Source organism: Panthera tigris, chromosome F3, assembly GCF_018350195.1.
Source record: "Panthera tigris isolate Pti1 chromosome F3, P.tigris_Pti1_mat1.1, whole genome shotgun sequence".
In the NCBI taxonomy this organism is placed as follows: Eukaryota; Metazoa; Chordata; class Mammalia; order Carnivora; family Felidae; genus Panthera; species Panthera tigris.
Genome location: NC_056678.1, coordinates 25433781 through 25460389, shown reverse-complemented (window position 1 = coordinate 25460389; position 26609 = coordinate 25433781). Strand labels below are relative to the sequence as shown.

Genomic DNA, 26609 nt, shown 5'->3' with positions numbered 1-26609 from the left:
TTCCTTGTTAGGAAGGCCATTCTCCTTGAGTAAATTGTATAAATTTAACATTATTTGATGAATTAGATTTAAAAAGTTAATTAGGGGTGCGCCTGGGTGGCTCAGTTGGTTGAGCGTCCGACTTTGGCTCAGGTCATGATCTCGCGGTTCGTGGGTTTGAGCCCCATGTTGGGCTCTGTGCTGACAGCTCAGAGCCTGGAGACTGCTTCAGATTCTCTCTCTGCCCTTCCCCTGTTCACATTCTGTCTCCTCTCTCTCAAGAATAAATAAACATTTAAAAAACATAAAAAAATAAATAAACATTAAGTTAATTAGGAAAAATAATTGCTGAAAAATAGCCAAGAAGAATTTGAAAGTATACCAGCTGATCCTACCACATATTAATGAAGACTTTTAACTATTGTAAGATTACAGTAATTATATTTACATAATACTATTTCTAAATTAAAATATATATAAAATAATGCAGAACAGGTTTTGGACAGGAGAGGCCATCTTATGGAGGCTAGCACAAGGAGAAACTAGATTTGATCAAGAAACAAAAACAAAATAACCTTTTTGGACAGTAAGCAGTAGTAACAAAATTAAAAAAGGAAAAGGACAGTAAAACTTACTTGCAACTTGTATGACAAGGAATTAATAGCACTGAAATGTTAAATTCTTAGAAATTAATGAGAACAATGGATATCCAGATAGAATAATAGGCAAAGGAAATGTAAATTAAAATAGGCTGTTATAGGGGCGCCTGGGTGGCGCAGTCGGTTGAGCGTCCGACTTCAGCCAGGTCACGATCTCGCGGTCCGTGAGTTCGAGCCCCGCGTCGGGCTCTGGGCTGATGGCTCGGAGCCTGGAGCCTGTTTCCGATTCTGTGTCTCCCTCTCTTTCTGCCCCTCCCCCGTTCATGCTCTGTCTCTCTCTGTCCCAAAAATAAATAAAAAACGTTGAAAAAAAATTTTTTTTTAAATAGGCTGTTATAACAAAAAACTGAGCTAATATTGGTACAGGTATAAAACACTTGCTATAATTTCCAGAATTGAAGATGTAGAGAAATAGATTGTCGTATATATAGTGCTGGTGCACATATAGAATTGCAGTTTTTCTGTAATGCACCATGGTGCTTTTTAAAACATTGATGCCTTTTAGATTTAAAAAAATTTATTTTTAAGTAATCCCTACACAACATGGGGCTTGAACCCACAACCCTGAGATCAAGAGTCTACGCTCCACCAACTGAGCCAGCCAGGCACCCCAGGTGTTGATGCCTTTTAACCCAGGAATTTCACTTTTTTTTAATGTTTATTTATATTAGACAGCAAGGGAGGGGCAGAGAGAGACTGATACAGAATCCAAAGCAGGCTCCAGGCTCTGAGCTGTCAGCACAGAGCCAGACGTGGGGCTTGAACTCATGAGCCATGAGATCATGACTTGAGCTGAAGTTGAGGTTTAACTGACTGAGCCACCTAGGCACTCTCCAGGCATTTCACTTAAGTGAATCTTTCCTGAAAGAAGCCAAAGTACAAAGAGTCTGTGCAGTGTTGTTCTATAATTTAAGATTGGCTACAAGCTAAATGTTCATCAACGTGGTATTGCCTAAGTTATGCGTACTACTTCCATCCATTGGAGTAGTAAGTCATTAAAATTCATGTAGATTAATATTTAAAGAAGTAAAAGATATATCTAAAATATTTTACATTTTATATACAATGTATATAAGACAACTGGAAGTCTTTTCTACCCATACTCTTGGTTGTCTCCTCGGTTTCATCTCTCTCTTCAAGTCACTTAGGAGTATGACTTTCCTAGTTCACTTCATTTAAATAGTGGTCTCGCATAGTGTCCCTTTTATTTACTGCGTAATTTTTCTTGGCAGTATTGTATTGTCCTTGACCTATTATGTGTTGTTTAGCTTTGTAAGAATGTAGAATTATAATACAGCTATTTGAATATAGCTCTGTAAATACAGGACAGCTGTCTCCTTTGTTCATTTTTTCCTCAGTACCCAGAACTACATAGAAAGGGTCCTGACAGATGCTTCTTGAATGTGGAATGTATTTATAAAACTACTGAGTGGAAAAAGATTAACTATATACCATAAACTAATTGGACTTTTTTGGGAAAAACTGTTATTTGTTTACATATAAAATCTCCAGCTGGAGAATTACAAATAATTTTTACTACCCTTTTTTCTGCCTCAAGTGAGAACATAATAGTTTTTTAATCACTGAAAACAAAGATACTAATATTATGGAGATACGAAGGGGTGACGTGTGGACTTCCTTTATGTGAAAGAATCTACTAGTCCCTGTGAGGGTGAAATTACTGACACCACCTTGTCTCTTCCTCTTGCAGGTAGCACCTCCCCCACCTCCACTTACTGATACACCTGATGCCACGGCAAATGCGGGTGAAAGTTTACCAGCAACCATGGGAGGACCTCTTCCTCCCCATTTGGCTCTTAAGGCAGGTAAGGGACTGGAAAGTGCATGGATGACAGTGGATAAGATACACATGATCCTGCTTAGTTACTATCTCTTTCTCATTTGGATAGAAAGAAATTACTATAGTAAACTCATAATGTTGAGAGAATGCAGGGGCTTCATAAGTTTACAAATACCACCAGTGATTTCTCTTATTAAGCATGGTATAGCCTGATTCCTTAGCTGTTGTTAGCTTTTACAAATTTTTTCTTAAAGTTGTAATTATTTTGAGAGCATGCATCTGAGAGAGTGAGGGCAGGGCAGAGAGAGAGGTAGAGCAAGAATGCCAGTCTGGCCCCACACTCTTCAGTGCAGAGCCCAGTGCGGGGCTCAGAACTCACCATGAGACCGTGAGCTCATGACCTGAGCCAAAATCAAGAGTTGGATGCTCAACCGACTGAGCCTCCCAGGAGCTTCAGCTTCTAATTTTTATCTTTGGCTAGATTTTGCACAGGCTAGAACATTTGATTAAAGGGTCTTGTTTATTGCCCTTTCTTTTTTATTTTTATTTTCATATTTTATTTATCTGTTCCAAGTTTAATTTTTGAGAGAGAGAGAGCGTGAGTGGGCAAGGGGCAGAGAGAGGGAGAGAGAGAATCCCAAGCAGGCTCCACACCACCCTCACAGAGCCTGATGTGGGGCTTGAACTCATGAAGCTGTGAGATCATGACCCGAGCTGAAACCAAGAGTTGGATGCCTAACCCACTGAGCCACCCAGACACCCCTGTTGCCCTTTCTTGTTTCTGACTAATTTCTCCCAGATATATTGTAGACTTGTTTACTTTATGGATCCAAAGTGTTGCTGAATTCTATATATTATTATCAAAGCTTTTATTGGTCTGCCCAGTATAGGAAAGATTTATTAGGATCTTGGTCAAGCTGCTTAAGTCTCAGATCCAACATTTATGAAATGAGAATAACAGTAGTATTTACTTTGTAAGAAGATTGTTGTGAGGAGTAAATTTTTTAAAAAGGATGTCATAATCTTTGTAGAGCTAATAGGCAATATTCACTATCTTTCTCTATTAACTATCTTTCTCTGCTTTCCTACCAAGATTCATCACTTTCTTACACCTTTTCAGCTTCTCCTAATCCCCATCACTAGTGCTAACAGTTTTCTCTTAAGGTCATAGTTAGCAAAGAAGCAGTTTTAACAGATTTAATCAGGTATCAAGTTTAATCAACTTGAAAATGTGTGCTAGATTGTCAGTAACTTATGATCATTGCCAGGAGCCCCGCTCTACATACAAGCCTTGAGATTATCAATTTAGACCTATACTCCAATCATGAAACACTTTTTAAGTAAGTCATGAAGATTTGGGGCCCATTTCCAAATAATTGAAACTTTGGCTTTCTATACAGAATGCCAAGCTCTAAGAATATTCTTTTGTAATGTTTTAGGATCTTCCTACAGTTTGATTCATTAAGAGAACACTAAATTTCTTTCCTTAATAGAAAATAATTCTGGAGTTGGGGCCTCTGGCTATGGTCCTCCTGGGCCCACATGGGATCGAGGAGCCAACTTGAAAGACTATTATTCAAGAAAGGAAGAACAAGAAGTACAAGCGGTAAGGCTGTCATCTTTTGTCACATATCCAGGATTGTGACTTAGTGCTTGATTCACTGCAAGGTTCAAGATAATTCAGTTTAATAATTTGGTGATTCTTTTAAGTTGTCGTTTGAGACTACTTGTTCACACAAGACAATATAAACCCAATCTACCCATTGACTCTGGTCACTAGGATCGCCTGTGAAATAACAGTATTTTTCAGGTGGTAAAGTGTGTCCTCATCTGCTTTACAGGAAATGTAGTTACCTCAGTAAACCTCATTTCACGAGCAATCAGAGTAATAATGTCTTAATAGGACAGCTTATTTTTCCACTTTATATATTTGAAGTGTTAAAACCAACAAAAAATTCGTCAGTGTTTCTTGGGAACAGTTTAAATACAGTATGTTTAGCTAACAGTAGGACCACCAGATGCAGTAAAAACTAATTCTGGTTCAATTTTGACTAGGATTAGAAACTTTAAAAACCATTTTTGCATTGTAAAGGATGGTACAAAGAAGATACTGTTAAAAGTTTTTATACCTTTTTTTTAATGTTTGAGAGAGTGGAGTGGGGGAGGGTCAGAGAGAGAATCCCAAGGAGACTCTGCACTGTCAGTGCAGAGCCTGATACAGGCTCAAACCCATGAACCATGAGCTCATGACCTGAGCTGATATCAAGAGTCAGATGCTTAACTGAGCCATGCAGGCACCCCTAAATTTCTTTACCTTAAATATGCATAACTAAACTAAAATTAATGGAGCCAAATTTAATTATCATTGATTCAACAGACTTTAGAGTCAGAAGAAGTGGATTTAAATGCTGGGCTTCATGGAAACTGGACATTGGAAAATGCTAAGGCTCGCCTGAACCAGTATTTCCAAAAAGAAAAGATCCAAGGAGAATATAAGTACACCCAAGTGGGTCCTGATCACAACAGGTTTGCTTGTTTCAGTCTTTTCCTTCTATAGTAAGTTAGGTTGTTTTGTATATTCATCGTTCTATTTTTGTACATGTTCTCTGATTCAGTTTGTGGATTAGAAGTGAATTGTGAAAACAAGTTGCGCAAGAAAAATTGTCCTTGATTTGTAATTAGTAGTTTACTAGGATTTTCACTTAGGTGTGTGATTTTTAGAAGTTCTGCAAAAATCTGTGTTGCTAGACTTTTGAGGTTCTCCTTTGTATCTGTGAGAGGCAAAAATCATAGCCACAAGTGGTGGTTTGTCTGTGTTTGGCTTAACAATTAGCCCAAGGTGGTGAGTTTATTTACTGTCGCTGTGGTATTGTTAAAGGTAGTAGTAAGGATTATTTAATGGATCAAGTTAGACACTCAAGTTTCAAAGTCTCGGGTGAACTGCATGCGTCTAGATCCAAATTTCCCTTTAGCTTTGAAAGTTGCCAGCTCTTGAGTCCTGTTGAAGTGTGTAAAGGCTTATTGTAAAGCTGAAGGATAGCTTCAGTCTTTGTACGTGAGTTAAATTAGCCTACTTTTATCCTGTTAAGTTTATAAAACTGAACATAAAGGGAGGTCATTGTAACAGTTGACAGTATGTTTCTCAGCCTGCTTGCTGTTCTTCCTGAGAGCATTCCAGGGTGTAGTAATTATTACTCCCAGGAAGGCTCATATGGATTAGACTCTTCTGGGGGCACTGTATTTTTATTGGAAGGTAAAGAAGGCTATGGATACCTTCTGGATGATTTAATTTGCTGTCCTTTATGTGAAATAAATTACTCAAAATGCATTAAAAGTATTTTCCTTGAAAATCAGAGTGTTCTCCCTTCATTACATCTGGTAATCCTAAAATAATTACTACCAAAATAAAATTTTGACACTATGATCAAAATGATGTTCAGAGCATGGTTCCCCCTGCTTCCTACTGTTTGTTCAATCCTGAATTCTCAAAATACTTAATTCTGACATCAGACTTTCTAAAACCCTTGGAGGTTATAAAGGAAGGATCCATTTATTGATTTTTCTTTAATATGTTGTCCTTCTGAACTGATTGAGCTTATTAGTATCACTTGGTGACTTTAAGAACAGATAAACCAAGCTTGTTGTAAAACATGTTTGATACCAGTATGACTCCTGATTCAAAGCATTGAAGAATTCAGGATATGACAATGAGGGAGGCAAAAGACCGTTGGGGGAGCTAGGACAGCATCTCCTTATGTCCTTTATTTAAAGGCATAACAGACAGCAACACCAGAGGTCTGTGTTCATAACACACATGTGCTGCTGCTTAGGCTGAACTAAGCAATCACATGGAAAACTATTGTAAACTGATTTCTGGTGTCGCTGTTCCCCCTAGGTGGAGGAGAATGAGATTGAGTGCTGACTTTAAGCCTGGCTGAGAAACATACTGGCATCGGTGTCATTAATGAAAGGGTGGATGTTGTTCCCCTGAAAGCCAGTGGCCTTTGACCCCTGAAGCCGCTGTGCCTGAAGGTCAGTTCACAAGAGGTATAGGAAGGAGTCTAACATTTATTTTTTTCTTAAGCCTTACCTAACCTTTTATTCAAAGCACAGAGTCAAGGCTAGAATGTACCTGAGCAGTGGAAGGATCAGATAGCATACAGTTTTCAAAGGACAGTTTTTGCTTTATTGAAACCTAAATTCATTCCCTAGAATCTGCTAGTGGTTTTAGCTCTAACTTCCAAAAAAAATATCTTGTTCTCTGATTTAATAAATAAGTGTGATATAAGTTTTTTGTTATCAAGGGCTGCTTCCAACTGCAGGCATATACCAGACCCCTGCCTCAGGAGCCACAGATGCATGCATAGTGTTTGTATGTTCACGTGTATGTGTGCAATGCATGCATATATTTAGTTTATCTTAACAGATTGAAGTCATTAGTGGGTGTCCCATGCAAAGCGATCTTAAAATAATCACAATTATAATTTCAAGAATTTGGGGCCTATTTCTTTGCCCCAGGCTAAATGGAAAATTCCTTTTCATTGAATGTGTTCTAGCTATTCAGACTGCAACCTTTGGAGTAAGTAAACATCATCTAAACCTTAACATTTTCTTTTTTGTGAACAGTTGGCTTGTCAACTTTGATTATGGTTGTCTTGTGCCATGTTGTACATTATTTGAAGTTTACATGCACTTGATTTATTCTAGGATTGAACAGAAATAAGTGTTTACAATGGTTTTTTGCTGTGACTTGCCTAAGCAGTTGGAAAGCCTGCCTGATTTGGGAGTCCTGGATTTAGTCATTTCTAACAGTGAAATTCCTAACCTTGTTTGTATATGTTGTTACAGGAGCTTTATTGCAGAAATGACCATTTATATCAAGCAGCTGGGCAGAAGTAAGTATTACTGTTCTTGTGATATTCTGAGTCTTTCATAGTGGAGTAACAGTCTTCAGCCACATATATGTGAAGCTGTATTAACTGAAAGAGTATTAATTGAAAGGTAGCATCTGGGGTATTTTAGAAAATTAGTAATTCTATGAATAAGAGGGCTCAGTTTCCCAGTTTGCATGTGAAAAAGAGATCATGTTAGTATATTTCAAAGGGTAAGAAGAGATGGTAGGTAGGCAATTTAGGAGTCTACCAGTGCTACAGAGCTTTAAAACTTTTTTTAATATCTTTCTACATGAGAATGTTTCCCAGTTTGTTCAGGTAAAACCAGCAAAGTGAAATTTAGAAAAGTAAGTTAAATGATAGCATTTGAAGCCAAAGGTGGATGTGTAGCATTTCAGAGTCATAGAGTCAAGAAGAGGTGAGAAAGTTACCCAAAATAAACACAAAGAGGTTGGGGTTATTCATAAAGGAAGTAAAAAGACAAGGATCTGATCATGTATTCTCTATTCTAAGACCGTAAGTTTAAAGCAGGCAGTGTTATTATACTTGAAAGGAAGGAGCTAGTCCTGTGTACCTGGTTTTGTCACTAATGTTGCTGGGACTCCATTTACTTATCTGCAAATTGAGAGAACAGCCTAAGATTCTATCCAGCTTGAGAATTCTGGAACTAACATCAATGATTTAAAGTTATAGTATATGAAAGACTTCTCATAAAATCAGATCTTCAAATCATCAAGAGATGATGTTGAATTTTGTTATCCTAGACTTTAAAAATAAGTTAGACTTTGAGTGGATGAGATACTAAGGGAAGAGGATAAAGGCAGTCTAATTTGTGCCATTTTCTTGAAGAATTTGAGTAGCTGCTGGCTTCATTCTGGTGCCAGGAACAGCAAGCTGCAGGCCTCCGGCCAAATATAAGTTCACTACCTGTTTTATAAACAAAATTTTATTGGAACATAGCAACACTCGTTTGTTTATGTCAGGGGCTAGCAAGCTTTTGTAAAAGGCCAGATCATAAATATTTTAAGCTTTGCGGGTCACATCTATCACCTGTTGTTATTTTTATAACTCTTCTAAAAACAGATAAGCCATTTTTAGTTCTCGGGCCCATAGTTTGTCATACTCTAGTTTAAGTGTTGTCTGTGGATGCTTTCGTGCTTTCAAGGCAGAGTTGAGTGGCTATGACAGACACGATATGGCCTGCCAAGCCTAAACTATTTATTATCTTATTCTTTATAGACTATCAGCGATTCCTGGAATCAGTGACCACTTTCGACCCATTTTTATTCCTTATTCTGTTTTTCAAAGTTAAACTATGTTTTCTTTCTCTGTTTTAATGCCAGATGATATACATAGTGACAACTTTGTTGAAATACGTTAACTGCTTTCATAATGATGATTTGTCTGTGTCTTTGTATCAGCCTGTAATCAAGATAATTGATATGCTGTTAATGGAATTGCTGTTGGTTAGCAGTTAGAATGAAAAAGAATTTACAACCTACTCTATTTTGGGGGGGGGGTACTTTTGTACCTAAGCCCCTTAGTTGATGGGGCTTATGATGAGATTTTTCTTTACTCAGATGACTTATCCTATTGTCTTTGGTAATCCTGACCTTAAATTATAGGGATTTTCGCACGCGAACATGGATCAAATAAAAAACTGGCAGCACAGTCCTGTGCCCTGTCACTTGTCAGACAACTCTACCATCTCGGAGTAATTGAAGCTTACTCTGGACTTACAAAGAAGAAAGAAGGAGAGACTGTGAGTCTTTAGACTTAGTAGTACGGAGAGATACTCTTAAGATTCAATTTAGCTTTTGATTTGTATTTGGTTAAAGAAGTTTAATTCCTAGCTTTAGGAATCTTACCTCAAGAAATGGAAATGGCCCTTCTAATCCTCTGTCTGGCGTGATGCTGTGTTCAGAGTGGGCAATGAGTAAATAATCATTAAAGTCATTTTTTCATGACAGGGAATTGACCTATTGTTGGTTTTAGGAATATTGTAGACCTAGTTAACTATATGCTCTTAACCCTGCTATAGTAGTTTTGAGTAGTGCTCATATGTGACATAATTTTTATTCATATGTATATTACATAATTTTCACAGCTTTCCTTTTTCGGTAGGTGGAGCCTTATAAAGTTAACCTCTCACCAGATTTAGAGCATCAGCTGCAAAACGTCATTCAGGAGCTAAATCTTGAGATCGTGCCCCCAGTAAGCATACAGTTATTTAATACACTTTTGTATTGAACATCTCTAGTCAGACAACTAACTGGTATTGCCTTTTTTGTTTTTCTTGTTTTTTAATAGCCTGAGGATCCTTTTCTGCCTGTTGTACTTAACCTTGGCAAATTGGCTCACTTTGAGCCATCTCAGCGACAAAACCAAATTGGTGTGGTTCCTTGGTCACCTCCACAATCCAACTGGAATCCTTGGACTAGTAGCAACATTGATGAGGGGCCCCTGGCTTATGTGAGTGCAACATTATTTTTGAGCTCAGACTCTTATCTAAGCTTTTAAATACATTTCATTAAGATATCCAGATTATAAAAACTTTTCAATTTAAATATAAGTTATGTACTTTTGTTTGATTGTTGCCTTCCCATTTTACAGGCTACTCCAGAACAAATTAGCATGGACCTCAAGAATGAGTTAATGTACCAGCTGGAACAGGATCATGATTTGCAAGCAGTAAGTCATTGAAGTTTTTAGACATATGGTACCCAGAGCTTCAGAACTTTATAGGTAGGGTAAAAAAAAAAAAAACAGTGGATGATACATTTTGCCCTTCTAGGAATATAGATCAAAGGTATTTATGAAACCAGTAATTGTAGTTACCTCTGAGGATAATGTTTTGAGTTAAGGGCCTGGGGTTGTTTTTTGGTTTTTTTTTTTTTAAATGTTTGTTTATTTTTGAGAGAGAGACCACGTGTGAGCAGGGGAGGGTCAAGAGAGAGGGGGAGACACAGAAAACCGAAGCGGGCTCCAGGCTCTGAGCTGTCAGCACAGAGCCTGAGAAGCAAGATCATGCATGACAGCCAAAGTCTGACATTTAACTGACTGAGCCACCCAGACACCCCAAGAGCCTGGGATTCTTATGTAAATGAAGACATTAGGCTAATCCCCCCCCCCCCCCTTTTTTTTTTTTTGGCATTTTTAACTATTTCCTGAGTAAAAACAACATTAACACCTTACAAGAAAGGGAATGTGTATTGAATGTTCAGGGAGAAAGGAGGAAAATAAGGGTGTGGACAAGGCCACAGATAGATTCTTCAGAAACTTAGTGAAAAGAGATAGTTCTGTTAATGATATAAATATGTATATTGTTTTATGGAAAAAAATGTGTTTTTTTAAATTTATTTTGTTTAGAGAGAGTGCACAAGTGGGGAAGAGGGGACAAGGGAGAAAGAGAGAAACTTAAACAGGCTCTGCTCAGCTTGGCGCCTGAAGTGGAGCTCAATACCATGACCTGAGGCCAGAATCAAGAGTCGGACACTCAACCGACTGAGCACCCAGGCGTGCCCCCCCCCCCCAAAATGTATTTTGAGTATGGAGCTAGTGGAAAGGAGTGTTTTTATAGAGATGGGAAATTTTTTTAGGATTAAGACAGTTGCTTTTAATGTATATGTTGGTAGAAATTTGATATGTAACTTTTATAAAACAGATCTTACAGGAGAGAGAGTTGCTGCCTGTGAAGAAATTTGAAAGTGAAATCCTGGAAGCAATTAGTCAAAATTCAGTTATCATTATCCGAGGCGCTACTGGATGTGGTAAAACTACACAGGTTCCACAGTTTATTCTAGATGACTTCATCCAGAATGACCGAGCAGCAGAGTGTAATATTGTAGTAACTCAGGTAAGTAGTAAGCCAACTTAGAAGGTATGTGTCTGGTGTTGATCAAGTTTGAGAGTAGGAAAAACGTAGCGGCCAGGCTATTTCTAATTCTTTGATTAACTCCCCTTTGTAGCCACATAAGGTACTGAAATTGGTAGAACATTAGACCCTTTAAAAATTAAAAAAAATGAAAAAAAAATAGGCATTTAAGTCTTGTTCTAATTTCTTACACTGATGGGCTGAACTGAGCCATGTGAGTGATTCTTTTTGTCCTGGCTAGGGGGAATCTTTTGGCCTAGAATCAGACAGGACTGAGAGTACTTTCTCCTTAAGTTCACGTGCAAATCTTGGTCCTCTCCATCTTACCACCTTAATACTGAGAGCAAGAGTAGGCAAGCTAACAGAACAGGTAATGGTTGACTCTAATGGAATGGTTACTCTCTGCCAGGTTCTGTTTTAAACAGTTGGTATTTTTTTTAACTCCTTTAAAGTTTATTATGACTGTAAGATGTACCTATTATTTTGTTTAATATTTCTCCTTCAGTAAATTAAGGTACAAAAAGATACTAAATAAATTGCTCAAGTTATTAACACAGGATATGGTGGAATTAGGATTCAAAACCAACCGACTTGCCTCCAGCATTCTTCCCTTTAACTACGACATTGTATTACCTTATTAGCAATAGGGAAGAGCTGATTAGCTCTTCCAAATCTTCTCAGGTTAAAGCAGTTCTCATCAGCTCTAACCCAGTACTTCTGGCACTTAGAAGGAGAGCATTACAATAAACTAGATACCACCTCTCAGGCTGGCTCAGACCTTGACTTAGGGATTCATAACCTGGGACACACAGTTGATATTTGGGAAGGAGTTGTGAACCTTGAAATAGCAAAACATGTTTGTGCCTGTGCGTTTATGTGTGTATGTACAAATCATATTTTTAAAAAATTTCTGAAATTGAGGTATATCTTTTAATTGGTTTCTGTGTTTGATATGACAGTTGGGTTTTTTTAGCCTAAAAAAGAATCACTGAAGGAATGAATGTTGCATTAAAAATCAATGCTGTCTTAGGCTTAAGAGATATGGTAGGTCTGCATTTTTTCTAGGAAAGGATCCTTAGCTTTCTTCTTTTTCTCAAAATGTTCTTTGATTACCCCTCCCACTCCCAACACTGGCTGTGAATCCTTTGCCTTACAGTGAAAGTTCTAACCCCAAGTACTGTGATCAATAAAATATCCTTGGTCTTAATGTTTACCTATCTTGTAGGAGGTGTATTGTTAGGAGTCTTAAGCTATCCTCTGCCCACCCTCCTTACTACCACTCTCCACTTTTAATCTCAAAAATAGTCATCTAGGAAGAAATGCAGAATTCAGCAGATGAGCTGAAAACCTGTGTTCTCACTCAGAAAGTGGTTCACGTCATGAGTAGAATAAAACCGCTTCTTAAGTAAGAAGGTGTGTTCACACTAGCCATCCAATAAATGTCAAAGCCAAATTGATCCAGCCAAAAATGGCTTTATGTGTTCTAGACAAATTGGCTTTTGTGTTACAGTCTTCATCTTTGTATAACTTGCTTACTAGCGTGTGTCCCTTCCCAGATAATTTGGACATTTCCAATGGCTTGATCTATAAAATGCACAGGTTTCCATAGATAGACTATAACAAATGTAAGCAGTGAGCTACAGGATGGAAGGGTATGTCAAATGTTTTACTTCTTTGCATATGAAAACAGCTTTCATTTCTCAATTAGTCCTCTTGTTTTCCTTGATAAAGTGATAGAATCATGAAGTTGAAAGATACTTCAGAGAATTATTTCATCTTTGGATGGAATGTTCATAACAGGTGGTCACTTAACTTATGCTTTAAATTTTACATCAGTTGGGAATGTAGCTTGTGTTCTAATTTTGAACAAGTGACTCTGAACTGTTACATTGAATCTTTTTGTCCTAGTGCTTGTCCCAAAATCAGTCTCTGATGCCTTTTTCCTGTAATAAGTCTTTTTTTTTAACGTTTATTTATTTTTGAGACAGAGAGAGACAGAGCATGAATGGGGGAGGGTCAGAGAGGGAGGGAGACATAGAATCTGAAACAGGCTCCAGGCTCTGAGCGGTCAGCACAGAGCTGACGCGGGGCTTGAATTCACGGACTGCGAGATCATGACCTGAGCCGAAGTCGGACGCCTAACCGAGTAAGCCACCCAGGCGCCCCTGTAATAAGTCTTTAAAAGCTTAAAAATTTGTATGATGTCCTAATACGTTTCCTTTGTTTTAATAAACTTTTATGCACTTTATCATATTCTTAGGAAAAATTCTATCAAATCATTTATGAATAAAATCTTTCTTTCTTCAATATGTATTTTAAATGGATTTTTTTGTTTTAAAGTGAAGACTGTTGAGGAAACTGGAAGCTGAGAGGTCAGAGAAGGATACAAAAATTAAGGGAAGAAGATTACAGGGTCATTTGTCTTTCTGCTGTTTTGATGAATAGTCCTCTTGATACTGGTGATTTCTGTGCATATTCAAGAAAATGTGGCCCATAGTGCTTCTGAAGATGGTTGTTTTAGCACCTCTTATGTTAATTTGTAACCTTTTTCATTCATGGCTTTCTTGAGTCTCTTAAAACAGTTGTGTTTGGGGGCCATAGAGTTAAGAACTACAATAGGTACTCATTAAGGAATATGCCATCTCCTGTCTGTAGTCATTTTAGAAGGCTGGAAACTACAAAGATGATAGACCTGAAAGTGGCACCAGGGAGATAAAAATCAACCCTCAAGTATCCAGTAACCTATGAATATACCTCCAAAGAGTCAAATATCCTAATAGATTTGAAGTTCTTCTAAAGTCACCTAGTTAGTAGAAATGTTGAGAACTTCAGAAGAGACAAAAATAGAGCAAGGAGATAATAGCAGTGTCCGGAATTTACCTGTTTGTAGAATGCAGCAAACGTCTTGAAAGGTCCCAGAAAACATTGTATTTTGTGTTTACTAGTGGAATATCATTTTCACATTTCCTGATATATATAGCAGAACTCTTCTCTTGAAGGATAAATACAGAGCTCAGTTCTTCATGTGATGCTTGTTCACAGTTAGTGAGGTGCAGAGTACAGGTCAGTAGTGGTCAGTAAAAACTAGCATAGGTCAGCAGATCAAGGCACATAAAGCAGAGTATAAGCTCAGGAAAATTCAACACCATGTGTTCAAGAAGGTATCTTTTAATACCTATGTGGACAGGATAAATATGAACTAGGTAATTGCATACTTACCTATATTGGTTATTAGCCCCATTACCTAAGAGACTCTTAAATTAAGGATAGAAAAATCATAAATCATTTTTTTGTATTCAAAGGATATTGATAATTTTAGTGAAGTCATTGAATTTTTGTTACGGATTTTTTTCTTTTTAAGATTGTTATTCTCTGATTTCTTAAATAGTACTGTCATAACCTGGGATAACATACTGATATTTAAACATGAAACTCAGAAAAAGTTTTCCCAAGCAAGGAACTTGTACTTTATAACCCTGCCATCAAGAATTTTTTGACAAAATCAAATTCAAGTCAACTTCGAAGCATTCAGTCTTTATAAATCTGCATGTACCTCCATACCTATACCTCCAGGATATCATAATAGCCATAGTATCCACCATGTAAATATTGCGTGCCTACAAGAATATGGAATACTTCAGAAGATTTTGTTTTCAGAAAAATTAAGGTCCAACGCTTAAAACATTAGCCTATGGCATTCCTCCTGGGTTTAGTATATTTATTGCTGGAAGTAGTAATATACACTCCAGTTTTCCTCGCCGTGTAAGCCACGAACAGGCGTGATTTCATTCAGTTTTCTATCTCTAGCACTGTCTATGGCTCCTGATACAAATATTCAAAGACTACTTTACGAGTTAATAAAATGATCAAATGAAAGATGGTTATAGTACATAAGGCAAAGAAGGAGCGTATTTACCTTCTAAAAGCTATACAGCTCAGTTAAATAATTTTTTAAACATGTGCCCTCGCTTTGGTATGAAGTTACAGGAACCATCTCCCACTGTGTGCCTACCCCCTTCCTTGCTGGAAAATTACTCTGAATATCATTAAGCATTTAGCCCAGTGGTGGAGAAATTTTATTTTCTATAAAAACCTGAGGATTCCTTTATATACAGAATGAAAAACGGCATTTTTAAGAGTCTTGCCACAGAATTAAATGGTAATTGTTTTTGTTATGATTTATCGTAATAAATTTTGGAGTTTGCTGAAAAGCTCATTACTATTAATTGTTTGTGTTGATTGTTGAGCTGGCAGTGATCTGGCAGTGGGACAGATTTACTACACTAACTTAGTCACCCTAATAAGTATAACTGTAGCTTTTTTAGCTTTTGAATGACTTTCTTTTTTTCTTGTCTCAGCCCAGGAGAATAAGTGCAGTCTCCGTGGCTGAGCGAGTTGCATATGAGAGAGGAGAGGAGCCTGGGAAAAGCTGTGGCTACAGTGTTCGATTTGAGTCCGTCCTTCCCCGCCCTCATGCCAGCATAATGTTTTGTACTGTCGGTCAGTAATGGGTTTTATTTTGGCCTTTCACTGGGGGGTTTATATTGTGTCATTTATGAAGAAAACTTGGTACGGTGCAGAGTGGCTAGAAATGAGAACTCAGGAGCCAGTCTTAGAATTCCAGTTTAAATAGAACTTCTGGCACTTTTTTCCAAAATGGAGAGCATGAAGTTACCCTCTTGTTGTAGCTTAGGTTGGTAGAGTTGCATCTTTTAATACTCTTTTCATCAAACAAATATGTTTCAGAGTACACTGTTAACCTTTTTAGTAACTTAAGTATTCAGGTTGCTGTGTCATTCTTAAAATGATGGTGGGGTTATATTAACTAAAGCATAGTGATTGTCTAGAAGTTTGTTTCTTTTCACTTTTTATACTTCCCTACTGTAATCAACATAGAAACTTAACTCCAGGTGTTGCTCTCATTTCCTTTTCCAGGTGTGCTCCTAAGAAAATTAGAAGCAGGCATTCGAGGAATCAGTCATGTAATTGTAGATGAAATACACGAAAGAGACATAAATGTGAGTAACTTGAGGGTTAAAATACTAATGCTAGGATTCTGAATTTAAAAAATTAAAAAAGTAGAATGTCTTTCCCTTTCCCCACTTTACATCTTCTATCAAAATCAGAAAGTTCAGTCACTAATACAGTAGACAACTGTTTTTAGCACAGGCAGTAAACCTTTTTTTCTTGGTTAAATGCACTGAATTCTGAAAGTAAAGTTCTCTTGTTAAGTGTCATTGCAGTGATTAGTAAGAGCTAGCATAATTCAGCAACTGAACTATTTATGACTGAATCACTGATAGAATTTTAATCAATTTTTCTTTGAACTGGAGGTTTATCTATGGTAAATGTTATTTTTAAATTTTATAGAATTAGTAATGTCTTTTTGGATGTGTGCAGCTCTGATCTTTTCAGATGTTAATGATAATCATGCTCTAATTAGGAGGAAACTAGAATTTATTTCACACCCTTCCCTTTTTTGGTCTTTGGCAAAAATTGTATACAATTACTATATAATTGTATGATTTGAAGATTGATACCATAAAGCAACAATTTGTTTTTATGCCACTGTTTTCCATATCCAGAGGTGTCATTGAATAGACAATATGTCATTCAAACTGTTAGCAAGCCACTGTTGCTCAAAACATTCATTGGCCTTTTCTTCAGACAGGACTCTTACAGCTGTTGTTGCTAGCCATCTTTATTTTGAGAAAACTTTGACCTTTATGGTTGAGCTAAAATGACTAAGAAAGTTTGGTTTATCAGATAACTTTTAAAATCTGAAATTTAACTTCCCAGTAGGATAAAATTTTTGTGGTTTTTGTCATTCAGAATCTCTTGAAAACTGTAGTTCTTTTTCTAATGAACTTAATCAAAATGAAATGTTTCAAAACTGTCTTAACCAGCATGGGTACAATCCAGTGTTTTTAGTTTATTCCAAATCCTACTGGAAACATCATGGATCATCATTGCTATTTTCCTAAAAAAGATAAAATAAAAAAAAAGTTTTGGTCAACTTTCCTTCAAAGACTGTCAGGTCAATATGAAGGTACCATTCAATGAAAAAATGAAAAAGTACCTTTGCAGAAACTATATTCTCTTTCAGATGAACCTTATCCTGAATTATCCAACTTACAGATGAATTATTCTAAATAATAGAGGAATAGGAAAATTCAGCAGTGCTGCTGGATTAAAAGGTTAATTACCTGAGTCATTTGTATTTTGTATATTAAAAACAAACAGCTAGAAAACAAAAGATAACATTGCTGTAGTCAGAATGTCAAGTACTTAAAGAATAAATCAATCATATAGATGTCTATTCTTCCCAAGTTGATGCGGTTTGAATGCAGTTCTCATCAAATTCTCATCAGTGTTTTTCATAGAATTTAACAGGCTGATTATGAATATTTACAGGGAAAATTTATGGCCCAAAATAGCCAGGATTTCTGAAGAAGAGCAGAAAGGATAGTCTTGGCTTTCCAGATATCAGCACTTAACTTGGAAGTTCTAGTAATTGAGATAGTATAGTCCCTGGGTTGACCATTTGACCACTGAATTATTCAGAGTGTAGAAACAGATGGTGTGTTGAATGCACCTTTGGTAAAAGAGTGATGGTGCGTTGGGTCACTGGGAAAGGGGAATAGGTTCTACAGCAAACAGAGCTGGAAACAGATGGTCATCCATAAGGAAATAGGTGCAGTTGGATCCTTGCCTCCTATCTAAATACAAAAATCAGTTTCCAGATAGATTAAGGATAAATGCCAAAGCAATTTAAAAACTCTTTAAGTAAAAAATATAAGTAAACATCTAGATAGCACTGACCAATAGAAATATATATATGTCTGTAGGGTACCTGCATAGATGAGAGAGGAAAGGTATATGAAAAGGAATAAAAATTCAGGATCGTTTTCTGTAGTTGAGGGAGGCAGAAAGTGACGAGCAAGAGGGCTTTGCAGCCAGAGAAGAGTTTACAGCTACAGGGCTGTAGCTTTTGTGTTATTTGGTAGGTAGATGGATACGGTACCTTATTAAGTAATAACTATTTTGGCTATTATTTTGTTTGAATGAACCAAATACAACCTTTGTAACATTGTAAAACATATTAGCTTTGCAGGTGGTTGGATAACTGAGTTTGGGCTCATGGCTTTCCCATTTTCTGTAGCTAAAGTTTGTTTGCCTACAAATAGAAATTGCACTGAAAATTTTGATAAATTCTTTGCGGTCGTTTTTTTTTTTTCCTCTTCCCTTCTCCTGTCCAAATAGTACTCATTTCTAACCCCACAGCTATTAGTCTAAAAACTGTTGTTAAAAATTCTACTGAATTTCACAGTGGCCCTCTATGTTACACTTTTGGAAGCTACCAAAGAACCTGAATTTCACTGATGTCTGCATAACAAGAAATCTCTTAGGTGTCTCTCATTAGAATGAACTTACGCGATTGTATTTTCATTTGTGTTTTAATAGACTGACTTCCTTTTGGTAGTGTTGCGTGATGTGGTTCAGGCTTATCCTGAAGTTCGCATTGTTCTCATGTCTGCTACTATTGACACCAGTATGTTCTGTGAATATTTCTTCAATTGCCCCATCATTGAAGTTTACGGAAGGACTTATCCAGTTCAAGGTAAATAGTTTGGAGGTGGGGTGGGAAGGTAAACTTCTTTTATGCATTAGTGTTTGGATTTTCTTAATCTTGGAGATTGGAATAATAGTTCTAAAGACATTTAAAATACAGGCTAATGTAGAATATCAAATGAATCATGGCATTCTTGGGCCTTTAGTAAAGCTATGGCAAGTGTAATCTGAGGAGCAAGAACAAGTTTCATTCATTTCTTGAGGAGTTGGCAAGTCCAGTAAATTTCCTGACTCTTCCTTATAGCCGAAGATAGCTTTCAGAATTATATACAGTCAGGTGTAAATCAGTATAGCCTATAGATGTTTATGGGAGATAACAGTATAAGCAGCCAGAGTCAAATTAACAAGAGAATCTTTCTTAGAGCCAGAGCAGGCGTATTTTAAAATGACATTAAGGTGTGTGTTTCAAGATCAAGTATTTCTGATGGTTAGGACCTCCTTTTTCAGAAGATTTTATTATTACCGTTTTTTAGGACAGCCATCTAATAGCTTGGTTAGAAAAATAAATTCTAGCACAGTCAAATTCAGGGCATGAAAATCTAAAAATTTTGCTATGTGGGTATGAAATGATAAATGGCTATTTAGCATGCTGTTTTTTTTTTTTTTTTTTTTTGAAATTCCAAAGTAAGAGTAGGTCTAAAATAAAAGCCAGGGCAGTTGTATCTTGTGAGGGTAAGGGCGACAATTCTAAAACTGCTTTACATGTATATTAAGATTGAAAAAACAATTAAGTGGATGGCAGATGGGGGAGTCAGGTTTACTGTTGGAGTTTAGAGGGTACAGGTAAGTAGGAGGGAAGCTTTGAATAAACTGGGTGGTATTGGATTACAGTTAGAGACAATCAGTAAGATGTCATGTTCAGATACAAGTGAATAGATAAAGAAATCATTACAGATATGTATGGATACACAGATGAGTATACATGCATATATTTCCTAGCTCTGTTGACCACAGTGGTGGAGACTGAGGGACACAGGAGCTAACCGGAAAGAGCTGGAATAATTTGACCAAAAAGAAAGGAACATAGTACAGAATTATAACCCTAAGGATAAAATAAATGCCCATGAATCTGTATGGTGGTTGAATAAATAAATGGGTAACAAAGGCAGATCTCCTATGGAATAATTCCCAAAAAATTATGTACTCTCCTCCTTACCTCAAAAACATGACTTATCTCCCTGTCCCTTGAGTGTATTGTGCTTAATGACTTGCTTCCACAGAGTAGAGTGTAGAAAGGGAGAAACAAAAGTAACTTCACAGTAATTTGGAGTATACTTGTATATTCTTGTATATATACTGTTTGTAGTAACTTGGAGTAACTTAACAAACAGTACCTCAGGTGAACAAGTTTAACATCGTCAGTGATGAGTCATGTAGGTTGTGTGTACCCTTGGTATAATGTGATGATTTGCACTTGGGACTCTTAGCATATAGAGGGGAAGTGTTCATAGATTATGAGACATTTCTTGACCCAGCAGAGAACCTCAGGGATATAATTGGTCAGCAGATACTCCAACTTTGCTGATGTCCCTCTTTAGAGTAATAACCAAAGGGAGACCATTTTATATGTACGTCCTGATAGAGGAAGGATGGACTACAGTATATTACTGTATAGACCTCTCTTTCCATATCTAACTGCTGTACCATGGGAGTGTACAACACAGTGCGTGTGCCCTGCAGCCATACCACAAATGTTTGATTATTGTATATAGAGGATACCCTGTGTGGCTTAGTGGGAACATGAATGAGAGACACTTCACCCACCTGCAAGGCCCAAGCCTTAGTCCAAACACTAAGTTTGGAAAAAGAGGTTATTAACACTGGAATTTCTTGCCAATTGTGAAGAATCAGATTGAAGGTATTAAGGTAATTTTGAGTTATGAATTAGAAAATGAGTTTTGAAGACTGTTCCATTCTGAAAGTTGACTGTACTTACCTGACTGGATTGTCCTGGCAGAATATTTTTTGGAAGACTGTATTCAGATGACCCACTTTGTTCCTCCACCAAAGGACAAGAAAAAGAAGGAGAAGGATGATGATGGTTTTGAGGATGATGATGTAAGTGAATCTCATGGAGAATTTTCATTAGGGACAGGTGGTTAATGCAGTGAACGGAATGATTAAAGTAAAAAGTTGCAATGAGTTACCATTAAAGAAAACCTTTTTAAAAGCTATCATGTTTTTTAATTAATTGATGTATTTCACTCTAAAGAATTCCATGTAGTGACAAGCTCTTTTCATACCACAAGTTAAATCATCTCTGGAGAAAGGTCAAAAGGAGGAGGAGGAAATAGTAAGATGTTTAAAGGCCACATGTGGTTAGAAATAACTCCATTTTATAAGAGTTTGCTATTATATTTTCTATGGGCCAGAGTACCTGGGAAGCTGGTAGAGAGGCAGTCTTGTGCCCGACCCCAGCTCTACTAAATCAGAAGTTACATTTTAACAAAGTCTCCATGTGATCTATATATACAATAAAGTTTTCAAAGCAGCAGCTCTCCTCCTAGATTAGAGAGATTGTATGGTGATGACATTATCAGATGGAGAGTATTAAATCAGGGAGTCAGGAGGGATTTCCTAAGAAGAAACAAGAAAGAAAACTGGCATTTATTTTGAGAGCTCAATCAGTGGTAATATAAAAATTCATCTTGTATCTGGAAATTTGAACAGAATAAATACTAAAAGACAGTTTAGCAGCGCAGAATTCAATAATAATCTGGGATATTTTTAATCAGAAGACTTAATATAAATGAACAACAAATTAGTTTATCGGGGGAAAAAAAGACCAGTTGTAACAATTCTGTTTCTCATTACTAAAGGTTTGGTTTATCACTGATTCTCAGGCAGACTTTATAGAAAATTCAGACACTTTTTATTTTTTTATTTTGAGAGAGAGTGGAGGGGCGGTGGAGAGAGAGAATCCCAAGCAGGCTCCATGCTGTCAGGGCAGAGCACCACACAGGGCTTAAACCCCTGAACCATGAGATCATGACCTGAGCTGAAATCAAGAGGCAGATGCTTAATCGACTGAGCTACACAAGTGGCCCAGACACATTATAATAGAAATAGATGATCAAGTGAGCTGCCAGGAGGACATTTATTTAAAAATTAAAGGACTTCATATTTGGTATGAGATGAGCCTGGGAATTCTACAGGGAGATATTGTGTATAAGTAAAGTAATTGTATGGTAATTGATACATAGGATCATAGAACTTAATTAGTAAGGAAAATATTTTTGAGAAGTCAACAGAGTATAGTCCTAAGAGAGATAAATACATTTGGTAGATGGAGCCATTCAGAGTTGCAGAACCGAATTTAAGAGATTGTGCTTGGATTTTGGCATTGCCAATGTATTTCCCATACATAGGTCATGAGAAAAATTTGGTATCTCAACATGTAGCAGGTTCTACATTTTTAGAGCTTAAATTTCTATATGCAGATCTGATTAATCAGCTAGAATTAATAAGGACATTAGGTGTTATTTGAATGTGAAGAACACATACAAGAGACACCTCATGAGCTGTAGTAATTGAGACCATTCAGAATATGTCTCCTAATTTTTGCAGGCAAATTGCAACCTTATCTGTGGTGATGAGTACGGTCCAGAAACCAGGATGAGCATGGCGCAGTTGAATGAAAAGGAAACCCCTTTTGAACTCATCGAGGCTCTACTCAAGTACATTGAGACCCTCAATGTTCCCGGAGCAGTGTTGGTGTTTCTGCCTGGCTGGAATTTGATTTATACTATGCAGAAGCATTTGGAGATGAATCCTCATTTTGGTGGGTGTTCTTTGAATTCTTCGAATTCTCGCCCAATATTTGACAGTGAAAGTTAATAGTTTTGCTTGTTCCCTAGCCAGTGTGAAAACAAAACGTAGTATTGTGTCAGTATTTGAATAAAAGTATGCATTACGTAGAGCAGTTTTAAAATACGCTATTATTTTTAAACTTTAACTTTTCCTTATTCTTATAGGAAGCCATAGGTATCAGATTCTACCTCTGCATTCTCAGATTCCTCGAGAGGAACAGCGCAAAGTATTTGATCCTGTACCAAGTGGAGTGACCAAGGTAAAAAAACAAACATTTACACTTATGGGTTGGGAAGTTCCATAGATTCTAAGCAGATGTTACAGGCCTTCAAAGAGCTACCCCTAAAAAATTGTAATCCAGCTAAATTGAGGAGGGAAAGAAAGGGTCTTCTCATTGTGAGTTAAGTTTTTCATAAGTCAGGGTGCAGGTGGATGGTTTTTTTAAGGCTCCTGTAATTCTCTTGTCATTTGTTACATAAACAAATTCGTTCTTTTAAGTGCATAGTAGAATATTTTCTGAAGTATAATTTTTCTTAATATTTCATCACAGGTTATTTTGTCCACAAATATTGCGGAGACTAGCATTACCATAAATGATGTTGTTTATGTCATTGACTCCTGCAAGTAAGTTTCCAAGGCACCTATTTGCGTAGAGTAAATCTGAAGAATGTTCCATGTAGTATCTAGTATCGGAATCAAAAACACCTTTTTTTTTTTTAATTGAAGTTTTGTGTTCTTGTACTGTCAGAATTGCTGTGCACTATACATACTGTGATACAGGCTAATTAGTAATTCTTGGTGTTGATTTGTCATAAGTGTTACAGTAGAAAGTGAAAAGCTTAACACTAACTTCTGAGCTTCCCACTGCTCTTGTCTGCTGATGTTTGCTCATTTCTCATTGGGTGTTTCCGTTGACCACTGCCACACAGTAGCAGGCTGGTTAGTGTATAAAGATGACCAGTATTTATCTCATGATAAGATATCCTACCTTTGAATCATTCACTTAAGAATTAAAAAGCTTCAAAAAAATTTTAAAAACTTCATGTTTGGTACATGATGATCCTGAGAAATACACAGGGATGCGTTGTGTACAGATAAGTACACAAGACCCCCAGAGAGAAGAAAAAGTCAAAACTTTGTTATGTCTGGCCCATGTCTTCTCCACATAGTCCCACAGCCTGTCCCAGCAGTCGAGAAATATCTGCCAGTGCCCGTTCTAGGGACTGGTGCAGAGCACGCAGCCCTCTGGGCCACTTCCAATCTCTTGGTGCCAGCTGCCTATGTGGATCGTTGAAGGAATCTGAGGTTGCTTAGGGGTTCAGAAAGACCATGCAGGCACCTGTTGGTGAGGTCGTCAGAAGTGCCACGTATTCTGGTTCAGCACATAACTTTTAGGTCATAGGTAGCCTGGAAGTTAAACTAAACATTGGAATAGAGTTGGTTTGAATCATTATCATTTACTTACAAGTATGTACTAGATCCTGTTTGTATGCTTTACAGACTTCATTAATTCACTTAATGTTTATAAGTAAAGATCCTGTGAGGTCAGTAAGAGTATTATAGTCATTTTCAAATGAGGAAAATGAGGCACAAAAAGATGAGTATTAGTAACTTGGCCAAGATGTCAAGCACATGTGGCACATATGTGTTATTTTTCCCTCTTAGAAGTTTGACAGATCAGAAGATGCCATCAGGTTCTTACTGGTGCTTTTCACAGATAGTTGGCATAGTTCACTGGAAAGCATCCACCCCTCAGTGGACATAACAATAGTTATGTGCTGGTCGTGCATAAGAGTCTTAGAATTAATCGCTGTTTCCTATTTAGGCAGAAAGTGAAGCTGTTCACTGCTCACAACAATATGACCAACTATGCTACAGTGTGGGCGTCCAAAACAAACCTTGAGCAGCGGAAAGGACGAGCTGGCCGCGTACGGCCTGGATTCTGCTTTCACCTGTGTAGCCGAGCTCGTTTTGAGAGGTGAGACCAATTTTTTTTTTTCTTTTTAATTTTTTAATGTTTATTTATTTTTGACACAGAGTATGCGAGCAGGGGAGGGTCAGAGAGGGAGGGGGGGAGACACAGAATCCGAAGCAAGCTTCAGGCTCTGAACTGTCAGCACAGAGCCTGACATGGGGCTCGAACTCACTAACCTTGAGATCATGACCTGAGACGAAGTCAGATGCTTAACCCGACTGGGCCACCCAGGCGCTCCAAGAGACCAATTCTTGAATAAAGATTAAGGATTTTTTTTACCCCTTCATTCATCCCCTCCCCCCACCCTGCTATGAACCTAATGAACTCAGAGTACATACCCACCCTGCTATGAACCTAATGAACTCAGAGTACATAAATGCCTCCAGTTATGTATATTGGAGGATAGTTGTCTTTCATAACAAGGTTGTGGCAAGAATAAAATTGTCATTGATGGCATGTTTGATAGTGGTTACCTGATTACTACTAATCTTTTAAAGGGAGGCTGTATGGACATTATTTGGCAAGAGTGGGAGGGGCAGAGGGAGAGGGAGGGAGAGAATTCTAAGCAGGCTCCATACTCAGCATGGAGCCCAACATGAGGCTGGATCTCGTGACTGAGATCATGACCTGAACTGAAATCAGGAGTTAATAGATGCTTAACCGACTGAGCCAGCCAGGTGCCCATTTGTTTTTGAGTATAGTTGACATCTGATGTTAGGTTAGTTTCAGGTGTACGACACAGCGATTCAATAGCTCTGTATATTATACTGTGCTCTCCACAAGTGTAGCTACTGTCTGTCCCCATACAACACTGTCACAATACCATCGACTATATTCTCTGTGCTCTACCTCGGACCCTTGTGGCTTATTTATCCCATAACTGGAAGACAGTATCTCCCACTCTCTTTCACCCATTTTGCCTGTTCCTCCCCTTGTACCCTCCTCTGCCCCTCCACTCTGTCGAGCTAGTATTTTAACCATGTTTGTCAGCAGACAGGACCTGAAGAAGTCCTAGGTGTGATAATGACATTAAGGATTCAGGATAATTTTTCATCATTCTTCACTCAGATGAAAATAACATCAAGATATAAGTATAAAGTTACAAGTCACTGCTCAGTTAAGAGGGTCTTGTCCAGAGAGTCTTTTTGTAGTAAATATAAAACATGCTTTGGTAACTGTAAAAGCATGAGGGAAGGAGAGCTCTATAAATCTGATGATCTCTCTGCAAAGCATGAGGAAGGAGAACTCTATAAACCTGACGATCTCTCTGCCAAGATTTTATTAAACAAACATGTATATACAAGGGAAGATGGTTATTTTATGCTTTTTTTCTCTCAGACTGGAAACTCACATGACACCTGAGATGTTCCGAACACCATTGCATGAAATTGCTTTGAGCATAAAACTTCTGCGTCTGGGAGGAATTGGCCAATTTCTGGCCAAGGCAATTGAACCTCCGCCTTTGGATGCTGTGATTGAAGCAGAGCACACTCTTAGAGGTACCTGCAAATACAGACCTACCTAATACATGTAAATTATGCCATTTGTCTTGTCCTGCAACTAACATGTAACAAATGAATCAAGATACAGTCAGCAGGGCTGTGAGAAGACTTCCGATGTTGCCATATGTATTTAGTGTGGTCAGTTTTGTAAAATGAGCAACATGAAGTAAGAAGGAAGTAACAGGAGTCTTTCTTAACCAATATTTAACGATCAGAACATGAGTTAGTCACAATACAATATTTTATGTAGCTCTCTTATTTTACGTAGATCTATTTGTGTTTTATAATCACATCATAAAAGTGGTAAAGTTTCGGAGAAAAAATAAGGGCATTGGAGCCAGGGGAATCTGGTTTTGAATTTTGAATCTAGTACTCATCTGTTAATATGAACTTTAGACTTTAGATTCCATCTCTCTAAAAATTCGGTAGATGGTATTAGACTTGTTAGGACATGTGTATTTAATGCTGTTACTATCATTTTGACT

General features: G+C 37.4%; 1 protein-coding gene across 2 annotated transcripts in view; it reads left to right on the top strand.

Moving 5' to 3' along the window:
- The window catches only part of DHX9 (DExH-box helicase 9), a 51105-nt gene that overhangs the window by 17950 nt on the left and 6546 nt on the right, over window positions 1-26609 (top strand). Inside the window, exons 4-21 of one of the 2 annotated variants that reach the window (XM_042975464.1) lie at window positions 2350-2464; window positions 3933-4045; window positions 4817-4965; window positions 7288-7334; window positions 8957-9093; window positions 9456-9545; window positions 9642-9803; window positions 9945-10022; window positions 10996-11187; window positions 15564-15705; window positions 16141-16223; window positions 18670-18826; window positions 20795-20895; window positions 22405-22618; window positions 22812-22906; window positions 23198-23271; window positions 24473-24625; window positions 25961-26121. In XM_042975464.1, coding sequence (XP_042831398.1) covers window positions 2350-2464; window positions 3933-4045; window positions 4817-4965; window positions 7288-7334; window positions 8957-9093; window positions 9456-9545; window positions 9642-9803; window positions 9945-10022; window positions 10996-11187; window positions 15564-15705; window positions 16141-16223; window positions 18670-18826; window positions 20795-20895; window positions 22405-22618; window positions 22812-22906; window positions 23198-23271; window positions 24473-24625; window positions 25961-26121 — 2263 coding nt within the window. Of the gene's footprint in view, window positions 1-2349; window positions 2465-3932; window positions 4046-4816; window positions 4966-6378; window positions 6472-7287; window positions 7335-8956; window positions 9094-9455; window positions 9546-9641; window positions 9804-9944; window positions 10023-10995; window positions 11188-15563; window positions 15706-16140; window positions 16224-18669; window positions 18827-20794; window positions 20896-22404; window positions 22619-22811; window positions 22907-23197; window positions 23272-24472; window positions 24626-25960; window positions 26122-26609 lie in introns of those variants that run through there. The other variant, XM_007096214.3, reaches the window with a different exon arrangement.